The 13,591-nt window shown below is 45.9% G+C and overlaps 1 protein-coding gene across 1 annotated transcript in view; it reads right to left on the bottom strand.

Annotated features, from left to right (window-relative positions):
• Nucleotides 1-13,359, bottom strand: part of SMO (smoothened, frizzled class receptor) — a 174,989-nt gene extending 161,630 nt beyond the window's left edge. Inside the window, exon 1 of the mRNA XM_078677665.1 lies at nt 11,919-13,359. Coding sequence (XP_078533791.1) covers nt 11,919-12,513 — 595 coding nt within the window. The 5' untranslated portion in view covers nt 12,514-13,359. The remainder of the gene's footprint in view (nt 1-11,918) is intronic.
• Nucleotides 13,360-13,591: the final 232 nt, after the last annotated feature.

A 13,591-nucleotide genomic window follows, 5' to 3' on the forward strand; every position in this document is an offset into this window, starting at 1 on the left:
TCATTTCAGAACAATCTTCGGGTTACTTGGAAAAATGTTCCTTCTACATACACACAGGCAGAAAGCCAAACTCTATGTGCTTTTGCGTAACAGAACAACGGCCACAAACAAGCACAAATATTGGGACAGAAAAGCCTCATCCACTTTTTTGTGGCATGATTCACCATCAGCCAGTCCAACCCACCATGTTGACATAATACTAACATGGTGGGCTCAACCTCATTGTGGAGGGAGATCAGAATATTAGTGTCCTGGTCATAAGTGGGGTGAGGATCTTATTCTAAAACAACCTAAGTGTAAACCCAGGAATTTCCTTTAATTTTGGGTGCACTTGCATAGTTTTTCTATTCCTGGCAAAACATAAGAAAATCGTTTTTGCCATACTAGCTGTGTGATTTGTTTGCATGTGTGGAGGTTGTATGGCAGACACACCTCTAGCTCCCTCATAGTGTGATTTAGTTAAAACCCTACATCCTGCCTGTTTTGTTCTTTATAGTACTAGATGACAAGTTATAGAACAATATTGTATGGTAGTAGGCATACCTTACTTCCAATGGTAGGTTCAGGCTTCTTGCACTCACTAATATGCAATTATATAACGCCCCCAATATGTCCATTAGGCAAGTATCAGACTTCTTATACTCAGCATACACAAGCATGTAATGCAAGCCTTTTCAGCTAGCAGGACGGAGCCACTTTGGGATAGCGGACAGATACACGCAAAACAGAAGCGTAAAGCAGTATTACCCAGATTTATTCTTGGACTTGATGTGCCAACTGCCTGACATGGGCAGTGCATGTGATACCACAGTGGACTTAGGCATGATTTACAACACAGGAACCTGTGCCTGTAAGATTTAGAATAAATTAATAAGATACCAGAAATGATATTGGCATCTCTGGACACTGAGCTTTAAATAACTAGAGAAGAAGGCTTCTAATCAATATAAGTGGACTTATGCAGGATCTACCATATAGAATTGTCTACCTGCGAGACTCCAAGTAAACTCACAAGCGCTGATAAGTACGTATGGCACCTCCAGTGCAGTGCATGTTATAAACAAGAAGTTTCCCGATGTTACCTCCAGTTTCTAACATAGGGGCATTCGCGTTAAGAGTAGAACACTGAAAGGATACTTCTGATTCCCCATCGTATTTCCGCCATACTATTGATTTAAAGATACATGGTCCTGAAGAAGGTGGATTAAAATAATTCAGATCCATCGAAACATACGTCAGCCTGTTGATTCTCCAGCTGGTTGCACTATCATCGATATCTATGAAGGACTCTCACCATGAGTTTTTGTTGCATGTCAAGCAGAGCTGGATTCAGAATGATTTTTGAGTGTGAATGTGTGCGTTTGGTATGTTAGGATGAGATGGAATGTGCGGTGTGATGTGATGTTAGGATATCTGTTTTCTTTAATGGGGTTTTGACAAATTGCGTCCGTTTATGAATTGTAGTATGTTGAAATTATTCTGTAGTATTGTAGATATTAGTATGGAGAGGATGATCTTATGTCTTTTTTGTGTTATAAAATGTTGTGAAAAAAATCAGAAAAATAATTCATGTCAAAGGAAAAAAGATATTGCATTAAATAAAGAAATAATTAACAGCACGATTGTAGTGTCCAGTGATGGTTATGGAAAGGGAAAGCCCTTTGAGCTATGTTTAGCCATTGATGAATTGCTACAGGTAGTGTGGGAGGTTAATCTCGTATTTATATCCATGCATGACACACCATGGCTCCAAGTCAACAGCCTCAAAATGGCATACTTGTTTAGGTGTTCTCAGTACTTTCTAAGAGTAAGGCGCCGTTACTACATCATAGGTAACCGGAAATAAGATTTTCCAGTATTGATATAACTTTTTGTCAGGAGTTACTAATGTTTTCTTCCACATATACACATACAGTGGCTTTCAGTCAGCTCTCTTCATCCATTGGTCTGTTCAAGTGCCTTTCACACTTTGCCTCCACCCACCATAGCATGCAGTATTGGCAATGGGTCGCGCATTTGGTGGGCTTGCTCTGTGTAAGGCGGTATTTGGCCTGCTCACATGTGCACAGCCACCCAAAAAGGAGCACAATTTAGTTCTCGGACAGGCGTTTCTGAGCTGCATGCCCCCTCCTTTACTGTTAACTTTGCCAATGGTTATTTTTTTAGTACTTGAGACTCCCCGGCTCACCTGATTGACTACATAAAAGGACTTTTGGACGTGGAAAAACTAAAAGGCTATAACCCTTGTGATTGTGCAAACTGAAAACACTGGGCATAAGGACCCCACCTTATGGGAAACCTAGGGTATAAAGACCCAAACTTATGCAGAAAACAACTAAGTCTTCAAGCTGGCCTCTTTCACAACATGCTTCTATGTTCCTTCTTAAGAGCTCTCAAACACTATGATTTTTTCTTTGATCTCTGGCCTACTTTGAGAATATTTCCTTTCCTACACCGCATTGAGTTGAATTGTTGATTTTACTTGAAAGTATGCAACCCGCAGTCGGTACCCAGTCCTGGGAATTGTTTATATTGTCGTACTACTACTGAGACATGGTATGTAAACAGGGTCGGACTGGGGCATAAAGTGGCCCTCATAGCTGAAAAAGTGGCCCATATTTGCAAATCAGGGCATGTTTGAACGTGTACTGTATCGGTGTTTTCCAAGTTATGAATGACTGCATGCGTTTGTGCTTGCTTCAGGCAATGTTTGTGGTAATACATGGAAAATCAGCAGTCAAAACCGGACCCCCCCCAACCCATAACACAAGCCCACAAAAAAAGAGGAGGCCCACAGAATAACCTGTGAGATCAGCCCATATGAGACTTTCAAGCTGCCCTATAAGCAAATCCGACGCCGAATGGGAATACTGAGTTCGGGACAGAATGATTTTACATTTTATGCATGGTTTATGGCATATGGCCTCTTTCTCAAACCTTTTAGTAAACACAATATTAATATGTATCAAAAAGAAAAAAAATTGTGTTTTATTCACGAACTAAATGCCTTCGTGTTTCTGGGCTGGCACTCACATGTGAGGTCATTATTCGTGATGTATTTTAGGGATAAACAAAACTTTCCTACACTTAAATGATTGAAAAAGTTTGTTCGAACAAAATAGGTGTTGGCTGTTCCTTTGGACCTGCCGTAGCAGTTCTTTAATAGTCGTGTTGAATAAAAGAAAGTAAATTAAATTGCAAAAGAATCCTGTCTGCTGGACTTAAAGATTTCTGGAGGCGTACAATACTTTAGAACTAACGTAAGATTGGTGTGGTACCCTGTTCATATAAATAACAACTTCGGGAACAGGCTTTCCTTGTATTGGACATCTAGGTTTCCCACATCAAATTAACTTATTCCTTTTATGCTATTATGGGGACTTATGAAGTGGAGTGGATACATTCTAGAGACTTCATCTCTGGCTTGATTTCCTTTAAAGAACATTTTCAGAAGCCCCTTCACTGGACCATGGGGCAAGCAGGATTTATTGGGCCCACCAGTGGTGGCTCATGCCTTTTACTCCTGATGTCCTGGGGCCCAACAAACTACGGATCCTGCTCAACTGGGCCAAACACACCTTCTGCACCAGACTCTCAGTTGGGTAGCGTTGGACGAGTAGTCAAGGCTCCTTCAGGAGGGAAGCACAGATACAGATGAGTGAGCCCAACTTATAACTCATGCAAATGGCAGGAACAATAAATAGATGTCTAGTCAAATACTTGTTTTATATAGAAAGAAGTATTTTAATGCTAATTCTACACATGCAAAAGTAAACTACATTCAAAAGCATGGTGGGGCTCTAGTAGTTCTGACGTCACTCCTTGTCCCACTAACGTTAGTGCAACAGGTTCAACGTTATTCCCCATTCACTGATGGCCACACCCAGGCAATGTAAACTATTAGGTTGTACTCAAGAGTTCTCCACTCTGACTCCTGTCGGAAGTTCAGTCACTAGAGTTTAAGGGGTTGCAGTACTGATTGCAGTATGTCCACCTGGGCCCCACAGGCACAGTTCACGATTTACCAGCTCATGTGCTATGGAATCCTTCAGCTTCACAGCTAAGTTCTGCTCGGGAAAGTCAAGCTGCGCGCCGCCACACGCGGAAGCAACTCACAGGCGCAGGCTCTCTCTTCTGAGCCACCCTACCAGCTGGTACCAGCGATCGGGGTTGTTCCCGCTCCAGTGATTGCTCAATAAGTCACACTTTACTTCGCGGAGGAAAGGCGTGGGGCTCTGATCTCCGTGCTCCGACAGGGTCCGGAAATGTTGTTTGATCCTCGGACTTCCTTCAGCATAGTTCGGGCCAGACCCACTTTGGTCACAGCAGCAGTTTCTCATTCCTGGGCAACTGCCTGAATCCTTGGCCTAAACGTCTCCAGTGGCCCCTCCTGGCATAAGGGGGCACCATCACAGCAATCACAAGTGTGGTCATGCTGACATTGGTGTTGATGTTCACAGTGGCCCCCCTCATTGGCACATGGGGCCCCCCACCACATGGTCGTGGTGGACGGGTGCTCTCCATCCAACCCTCCCTCCTTGGCTCAGTCTACGCTGCCCCTCCTGTCACACAAAGGTCCTCAAATTAATCCAGCTCACGGGCCACTGCCTGATCGGTGAAAGAGTGGATTCCTCATACTTCACGTATGGAGTCCGCACAATAGGGCTCCCCCTGGACCTTATTCTTTCCAATGTTCTCCTCTTCCTCACAGGGCACACTAGTCTTGGCGAGAAGGCAGGCAATGGTGCACGAGAGCAGGTGGTCTTGGTTTCCCTGGGTGATGTCCCCTAACCCAGCAGAGAGACTAGCAGGCCTGGACCCCCAGTTCTGGTCACAGGCAGAAGCCTTGCAGAGCTTCCCCTCCTCGCACAGCCCGTCTGGCTGCTTCACAGATAACAATATTTGGGGTCTCAAACTCCCCTAATTATAGTCCTTTTCAAGACACAAAATGTAATCTGGCGCCGGAGTTTTTGAAGTTTTATGCTGGGGTTCTGCTTCTCTGAAATTAACATCTTTCACCTTTCTTATTTCCCCTGAAGGAAGTCTGTCCAAGCAGGCAGGACTCTGAAGCTTATTAAGCCACAACAAAATTCATGGGAGTGACCAGAGTTCAAGACTGGATATCAGCCAAATTGATTCGTGCACCTAAAGGTTAATCCTGGGCTCCCAGTCATTCTCTTTATGATTCCCCTATCAGCCCCATCTCCCTCTTCCTGAGATATGTCCAGGCCTCTTTCTTGTGATCTATCATTGAATCAGGACCCCTCTGAAATGCACACAGATAGCCTGGCTCTCCCATCATCCAGTGAATGTCCCTCACAGCTTACAGGAAAGCAGCAATACACAAATCTGGGGGTATTCCTCCACTCCTCATGTTTTCCACCCAGCAGACCTGGGCTTCCCAAAATAGAATCCAAGGTCTCCCATGTAATGTACCAGTGTAGGCACACTTGCACTCAGTGTACATCCACAGCAAACTTATGCACATAAATGTTATCCTCATATATTATGCCACCACAAGCATAATTACAAGCAGCAAAAGCATTCAGCCTGTGCACACTGTTCAGTACTGCAGCCTTTCTGTATTGCACTAAAGTATGTTATTTTAAAAACACACCCTGTCAGCATACACACATATATCATGTGCCACTGTACCACACTTCACTCCTTGATTAGTGTACTTCTTGCGAGCACACATGCACTCAGCACACTTCCATCAAGCACGCCCTTCCACACCTACCTGATGTAGGCCACGGGTGAGGCACACAGCAGCAGATCTTTTTAAAACGGAAGTGAGCCTGTCTGTCTCACTCCAGTGACACAGGGTATTAAGCATTGGCAAAGTCAATAGGTCTCGCCCATGCGGGAGCTATTCGCTATGGCAATGTTTTAGCCATGTTGTACGCCAGTGTGGCTGCTGTTCAGCATGGCTAAGCGTTAGTGGTGTGGAGTCCGTGGGGTAGAATGGAGTGGATTGGAGTGAGGTAGATTGGGGTACAGTGTAATAGGGTAGATTGGATTAGAGTGGAGTGGGGCAGAGTGGGTTAGAATTGAATGGGTCTGATTGCGGTGGTGGAGGGTAGAGTGGGGCAGAATTTATAGACTGTAGTGTGGTAGACTGGGGTTAGAGCATGGTAGACTATAGTGGGGCAGATTATAGTGGAGTAGATTGGGGAAGAGTGGAATATGGTAGAATAGAGTGAGGTAGACTGGATGGATTAGAGTAGGGTAGATCGGAATGTAGTGAGGTAAATTGGAGTGCAGTGGGGTAGATAGATTGGAGTACGGTGGATTGGGGTGGAGTAGATTGGAGTGGAGTAGGTTAAAATTGAGTGGGGTAGATTGGAGTGGAGATGTTAGGGTAGACTAGGGTAGATTGGAGTGCAGTTGGATAGATTGGAGTGGAGTGGGGTAGATTGGAGTGGGGTAGACTGAGATACATTGGAGTGGGGTAGAGTGATGTAGGATAGAGTGGAGAATGAGGTGGAGTAGGGTAAAATTGAATGACTGCGGTAGATTGGACTGGGGTCTGGGGGCTACACTGTCTGGTAGACTTCGACCTAAAAAATAATACTGTACTTCCCTCTGTCCAGCAGATCCACACTAGCCAGCATGATTGTCACACAAATGTTCTCACTTTGAAGTCAGAAAAAGAAAAGTAAACACAAAGGTCCATGGAAGTCAGAGTCTAACATTTGACCTCTGCTCTGAATGGACAGCAAATGTGACACGATAAGAACAATATTTAAAGGCTTATTTACAGAAATCAAGCTCTAGCGGAAGGATATTGTAAATGGGATATGGGCTACGGGAGGGACTAACTCAAGCTGGATAGCCTAAAACAAAAAAAGCCAGCAAACAGAAAGCAAGCAAATGTGAGTTACAAACCACAAAACCAATGGTAAGCAATAGACGGAATGCATTCCCAGGAAAGCTTTCTGAATGTCCCCAAGATGTTGTTGGCAAACCAGACAGCTAAACAGGTCCTGTTCACTACTACTGATCACAACATGGTATGCTGCCACCGCATTGCTTGAGCTGCTTAACTCCTGGTTAAGGCGGTAGCCTTTCACCACTATGAGGACAGTTTTTGGGTGCCCCTCCTGGTCCAATAAGACCACAATCTGCGAAACAGGCCTATATCATGATGCATATGCATGAGCCGTATTCACTTATGACAAAAAAATCAGCATTAGGGATCCAGACAGCAGCACAGTTGGGTACTCTGGGCTTCTCTTACCATGCAGAGGACTCTTCTGTCCCAACAGACATGCATTGTTGCTAAGTGTCTGTTGGCACTAAGCAGTTCATGTACAACATGGTCAAATTCTGTCTGGGCATCATAACAAAGGTGGAAGGTGCTGCCTGGTGTTCATTTATAAGCAAGTGTTAAGAATGGGAATCCTGGCACATCACCGCCAATCCTGTGTCCAATGAAGTGTTGTTATTTCCTTTGGGGTGAGTCGGTCAACAGCGTGGCATGTGTTACAGTGAGCTTTTGCATGGTTTTGTAGGTATATTTGTAGAGCTTAAACTAAACCACTTCGTGGTAGTTGTGGTTATACTCCAATACCATGATCCGTACACATAATAACCTTGTTGTGTAGGTCATCATTCTGTCTGTCAATGTTCAGGGAAAGTATATTAAACCTATAGAAAGTCTCCTCTTGGGACTTAACACCTCACACAGGATAGATGTGACGAGACACAGGATAGGAACATGATGCAAGTCCCAGACTAAGGTGAGAAGCAGGATGGGTCAAGGCTATTGGTGGAAGACAAGACAGACTTGTGCTCTGGGTCACAGGCAGGACTGTGACAAGCAGAATCGGCTGATGTTATTACAGGCAGGAAATACTGCAGTACACAGGCAAGACTGGGTGACAAGGAGTATAAACTGATGATATGACAGGTGAGACAGGAAGGTGCTGTGGGTGACAGGCAGGAATGACAGTTGCTTAGGGTAACAAGAAGAACAAAATGAGATTATGTGCAACAGCAGGCCTGGTTGATGCTGGAACAGACAGCTGAAGGGAAGTATACGCCAGCGTTCTTGGTAACACCCAGCATCTTATAATAGGAAGAATACAATGATGCTGCAAGGGTGACAGGTAGGATTAGCTACCTTCAGCGTGACCAGCGTGGTGGGTTAAGGTAGTGCCTGATGAGATGGAATGGCGGATTGGTAGTATTTTCATTTTCAAGTAAGAATGAAACTCACAAAACATAAACAAGTATGACATTACACACACACAATTCACAGTGAAAGATATACACTCGAAACACCTTTGATAATCACCTGGCCAGGCCTAAAAGCCAAAGAACATAACACTCATATCAAAGATACCGAAAAGACTCTGTGCTACACTTGAAACAACAACATTTAATACAGCAGGTTGACAGGAAGGACAGATCGATGTTCTGGGTAATGAGCAAGAATGACTGATGTTGTGACAGGCAGGAAGATTCAGTGGTTCACAGACAAGATGACAGATGTAGCATGCTCCTCTGCCCGGGAGCATGCAAATGAATATTCCACACACGGAGCTCTGTAACAGAAGTTTTTATTCCTCAGCATATGATCACACACTGCAATCTGATTACGTCACAACCGTTAATAACCACACCTTAACACCTCCCAGCAAGTTACATAATTCCTCTGTTGAGTCAGCCCAGAACCACAAGGGTCCTAGTGCAGTCTCACGACACTACAGATTGGATGCAATTAAATACCGTGTTTCCCTGTAAAATCACTGCTTCAGCTTCATAATACATAGTCATCAATTTCCAAATTAACTCCACACACTCTTCACCTCACTTATTGTTGACAAACTGATCTGGCAACATCATGATCCTGAATCTGCACCATCTTTCCGAATATTACAATCAAATCACTGATATACTCAAAAAAGTTATTTCTTCTAGTTATGCCGCTGCATCTTCCACGCAAGCAACTAATCTATTTCAACACAACCGACATTTTCAGCTATGTAAACAACCAACCCCGTGGGATCCCTTCACACCGTCACAAAATTCCTCTTCAGCCTCTTATATTGTTGGTCGTTAGCTGGGCAAGCCTTAGTAAAATATATTACTACTACGCCTATACCACAACTTATTCTATTGCCCTAGGCACCTATGGAGCCACTTGTACCCTCTTTGTCCACCCAATTCTTCTTCCATTACGTGGATGCTGTGATTGGCAGATAGGCTGAAGATGTCAGCAAATGACACAGCCTTAGTGCTACAGTCTTATGGCTTCACACAAATGAACCCAACAGTTAACATGATGGTAAAGCATTGGTTCCTATTTGATCGAATGTACCGTAAATGTATCTACATTTGGATTCAGTGATTATGCAATTTTTATAAAGTCTGTGGCTGCTTAAAAGGATGAGCCTGACGGGGCCTTTTAAAAAGGCACAGTTAAAAACACCCCTCACACATACAACCAAAGTTAGCACACGCAAATGTTCGGGCAATGCTTCCGGGCCAACGGGAAATGGGCGGGTATGAGTAGATTTCAACTTCTGTGCTTCTATGTAACATAAAGGGAAAGAAAGCACGAAATGGGAAGTGCGAACCAGAAACGGCTGCATAGGGTTAGGGAATCCTAGAATAATGAGCCCACATTTCCTAGTAGGTTTTCGTGAAACTTGCCATTCAAACTCCCACGCACCGGAAGTGATTCGTAACCAATGGCAACAACCGATTTGCTGCGGGTAAAAAGAAGCTTAATTCGCTGATCACATATTTGAAGGCAGCCTACAGAGCTACAACTCTTCATAAATAATGAGAGAGACACTCTGGCACTACAGTAAGTTATAAATGGGTATGTTTTGATTATCCCACTATGAAGACATAGTATTATGAGGGCAATTGTACGAATAAAAGTAGTCAGGCAACTTTTACTTTTAGGTGAATATAACGAAAATAAAATGAACATTGGAAATGTATTTTTCGTATTATCCGTAGCAAAAAAAGGTGACAAAAATGAAGCGGTAAGCATGGAAACAATAGTGGTTACTGAAGGGCAAAGGTTAGGGTAGAGGTCAAGGTTAAAGCTGAATTGCTGCCTTTATTTAGATTTGGGGTTGCGTTCCTATAAATGGTTAAGATTTAGTACTAGAGATAGGTGTACTTAGGGGAGATAGGGGTATGGTCTGTCGAAATGCGTTTTTTTTTTTTGCATAACGTGTATTTCTGTAGACGTTTTGTTACTGTAGCCCATCCAAATTTAAATACAACTTTCGTTTTGAGCATTCTTTAGGCAGGTTCTTCAAAGCGGTATATTTTCAAAAAAATATTCTTCATTCCAGCTTGGAAATGAATGCTTCCCAGAACAGCTACCAGTTTTCAAAAATTAACTCAAGATTTTCCTTCAACCACCTTTCTAGGTTGTTTTAGCTGTCTCACTGGTGTCTTGTTTTCACCAAAAATAAAAGTAATAAAAATTTAAAAAAAACATTAAACACATACTATACACGCATATAAATAAATAAATAAACATGCAAGGGCTTTCCATCAGCCCTCTTCACCCACTGTTCAAGTGTCATTCAGACTTTGCCTCTGCGCACCACAGCATACATAGGGCATGTGTGGATGGGTCCACCCGCTGCAGCTTGTGGCCCTTTACTGTGCAAAAGCATTTTTCATGTGCACATCCGCTTAAAAGTAGCCCATGTCAGTGCCAGGGCTGGGCATATGCATGCCACCTTTAGGCAACGGCTGCAAATGTTGGGGACAAATAACGCTGCAGGTTTGCTTAGGCCAGAGCCGTTGGTGCCGTCAGTGCTCGTTGTATGTCTAAGTGAGTCATCCTGAGTGACAGATACCCTGATAAGCACCGCCAGAGGGACTTCAGCTGCACCTCAAGGCCCAGCAAACATGGCCGTGGAGGGCGGGCTATAGTCTTTGGAGTGCGGTCATGACTAACGTACACACGTTTGGAATAATAAGCAAAGACGCAAAGTAACTGAATTGTGCCCACAGACACAGCAAGTGGCCAAAGCTAAGCCATCACTCTCTTTAAAGAGTAGCACACTCTGAGCCTCTGGGTGAGCAGAAACAGCCAACTTGTGAGGAGCCTTGCGAGGCGTCAAGAATGGTAGGATCCACTCGGGGCTTTGCTAAGTTGGGGGATGTGTGGGGGTCTCAATGGAGCTGTGGGGAGGGTGACAGCTAGGCGAGCATCTGTTGGCATCTAAGGGGCTTGTGGCAGCCAAGTGAAGGGCAAAGGGAGGCTTTGTGACTGCCAGGCGCTAATTCAAGGTCTTTCTGGGCAATTTAGAGGTTTGCGGGGGTGTGCAAGCATCTTCTTTTGGGTATGTGGGTGCTTATACGAGCAAGCAACATGAAGGAAGCCCTATGAGTGAGGTTATTAACCCAACTCACAAAGCTTCATTAGCCAGCCCCACAGGTCCTCATTTTAACCTCAGGTTAAAATGAGGGCCTGTGGGGCTGGCTAGGCAATGGACGAATTGGGCTAAATTAGGGTATATCTGCGAGCCACGTGAAGGGGCACTAAGCACGACTGTTTTGTAGCACAATGCACCCACAGATAAAATTGTTGTTTCGCACAACATTGGTTCTGTTGCCTTTTAGACAACATACTTCTAATAATGCATTTAGTGACACTGCTCGCTCCACAAAGTGCATCCATGGGCATCAACAAAAAGCTGCTGGTATAACTCTCATTGGCAATCCTTTTCTCGATCTCTGAAGAATAGGAGACTATTTGGGCCAGCAGAGCGAGTCAGGCCTGCAGCCTTCAGGATGCACACAGTAAGGGCCTACAAGTCCCAGCATGCAAGATGTTCTAGGGTTTGGCTAAAAGGACACACGTGGTATGAGGTCACTCAGCAGCGGTGGCCTTCTGGACAACTCATGTCATGCATGCACTGATGCGGGAGGCTCACCTGACCAGAGAAGCAGCTTGTCGTGCGCATCCTCCTGGGAGCTCGAGTCCTCGGCCAGGGCGGTGGAGGTGAGGCCGTAGGGCAGGTGGGACCCCAGGCAGGCGTTGTACTTCAAGGCTTCGCAGGTGGCCGTCTTCTTGCACCGGTCAAAGTAGAAAGTCTCGTTGCCAGCTTGGGCACCCGCTGGTCGAGGCAGCAGAAGCACCAGCACCCACAGCAGCCAGAACCCCCTGGCCAGGACCTGCGCTCCATGAGATATTTTGGGGGTCCTTTTCTTCAAGTGGGCAGGACTTCGGGGGTTCACAACTGCAACAGTACAGAGTTTCTGGGTCATCTCAAACAGAAGCACAGCAGACCGCCAACAGCCCACCTTGTTTCCTGCTGGATGGTCTGAGTAACCCCGAAATCCAACAAGCTTTTGGGCGCCCTCGTTCCATACGGTCCTCAGATGATGTCCCACCTTGTTCTTCTGTGGAAGATTCCGGGATTCACCTAACCCGAGGGGTCTCCGGGGCTGGCCCTCCTCGTTTCCCATCGGAGGCTTGATGAACCCACCAGGTCCAGCTGGCCCCAGTCGCACCTCCTCGAGACCCATCAGAGGTCCCAGGGAGAACCCTCCAAGTCCTTCCGCCCTCTGGTAACGTCACTCTTCTCTCTGGAGCCCAGGGATCCTACCAACCCACCGGGCCCACTCCGTCCCACCTCACTCACCATAGGACGGTGTTCAGGGAACCCCCAAAGCCGTCTCCAGCCCGCGGTGCCTCCATCTCGCTCCCCATCAGCGGGCCGAATCTCATCCTCGTGCCATCCGATGCTTCGAGGGGGCGCAACAATCCTCAACAGGCCGGCGTGGGGAATCCGGGAAACCTCGGCCTCTCGGAGAATCCTCCCCGCCAGGACATCCCCTCCAGGGCAGGATGGGGGCCTCCGGCCATCCCCTCACACGCAGGCCAGCCCCCTCCTCCACTTCCAAGCTCAGTGGAACTTCAGGGCCAAACAGAGGTTCCTCTGTGCCATCCTCGCGGGTCCGGCCGTAGGCGCCTCCACGGAACCAGAAACGGCTTTCAAAAGCCTACTCGTTCCCCCCCTTCCTTACACCAGCATCCAGAAGAAAAATCTTTCACGCCGCCACTGTTGTACCCCTGTACAGAAGGGGACAATGTCCCGCGGTCCGCCTCTCCACGCTCCCTCCTCAGCCCTCCAAAAAACCCTCAGCACCGCCGTGCAACTTTCTCTTCAGGATCCAGCCGCTTCTCCTCGGCTTTAGTTCGCCCGATCTTCCGCCTCCGATAAATACAAAAAAAGTGGAGATTTCCAACTTTCTGAAGAGAAGTTTCTTCGTAACGTTCGGAAAGTTAAGTTTCGTCCTCCTCAGCGGCTCTCTTTGTGACTCCTTGTGTTTTCCCCCCTCTCTCCCCCCTCCCTCGCTCCTTGGCGAGATTCTCTCAGGAATGCAACATGTTGGAGGCAGACTAAAGAAAGACAAAAAAAACCCAGCTTTTTACCCTCCCCCTTGCGGCGCTCCTCCCCGTCCCCTTTAGGAGAAGTGGGAGGAATGGAGGGGGACGAGAGGAAAAAGCAAAACATTGAGACGAGGGGAGTTCAGCTTCACAGCGTCAAGTACTTAAAAAAAAAAGTAAACAAAAACGCAATAAGCTAGAGATGACACACAA

Source organism: Lissotriton helveticus, chromosome 1_1 (assembly GCF_964261635.1).
Source record: "Lissotriton helveticus chromosome 1_1, aLisHel1.1, whole genome shotgun sequence".
In the NCBI taxonomy this organism is placed as follows: Eukaryota; Metazoa; Chordata; class Amphibia; order Caudata; family Salamandridae; genus Lissotriton; species Lissotriton helveticus.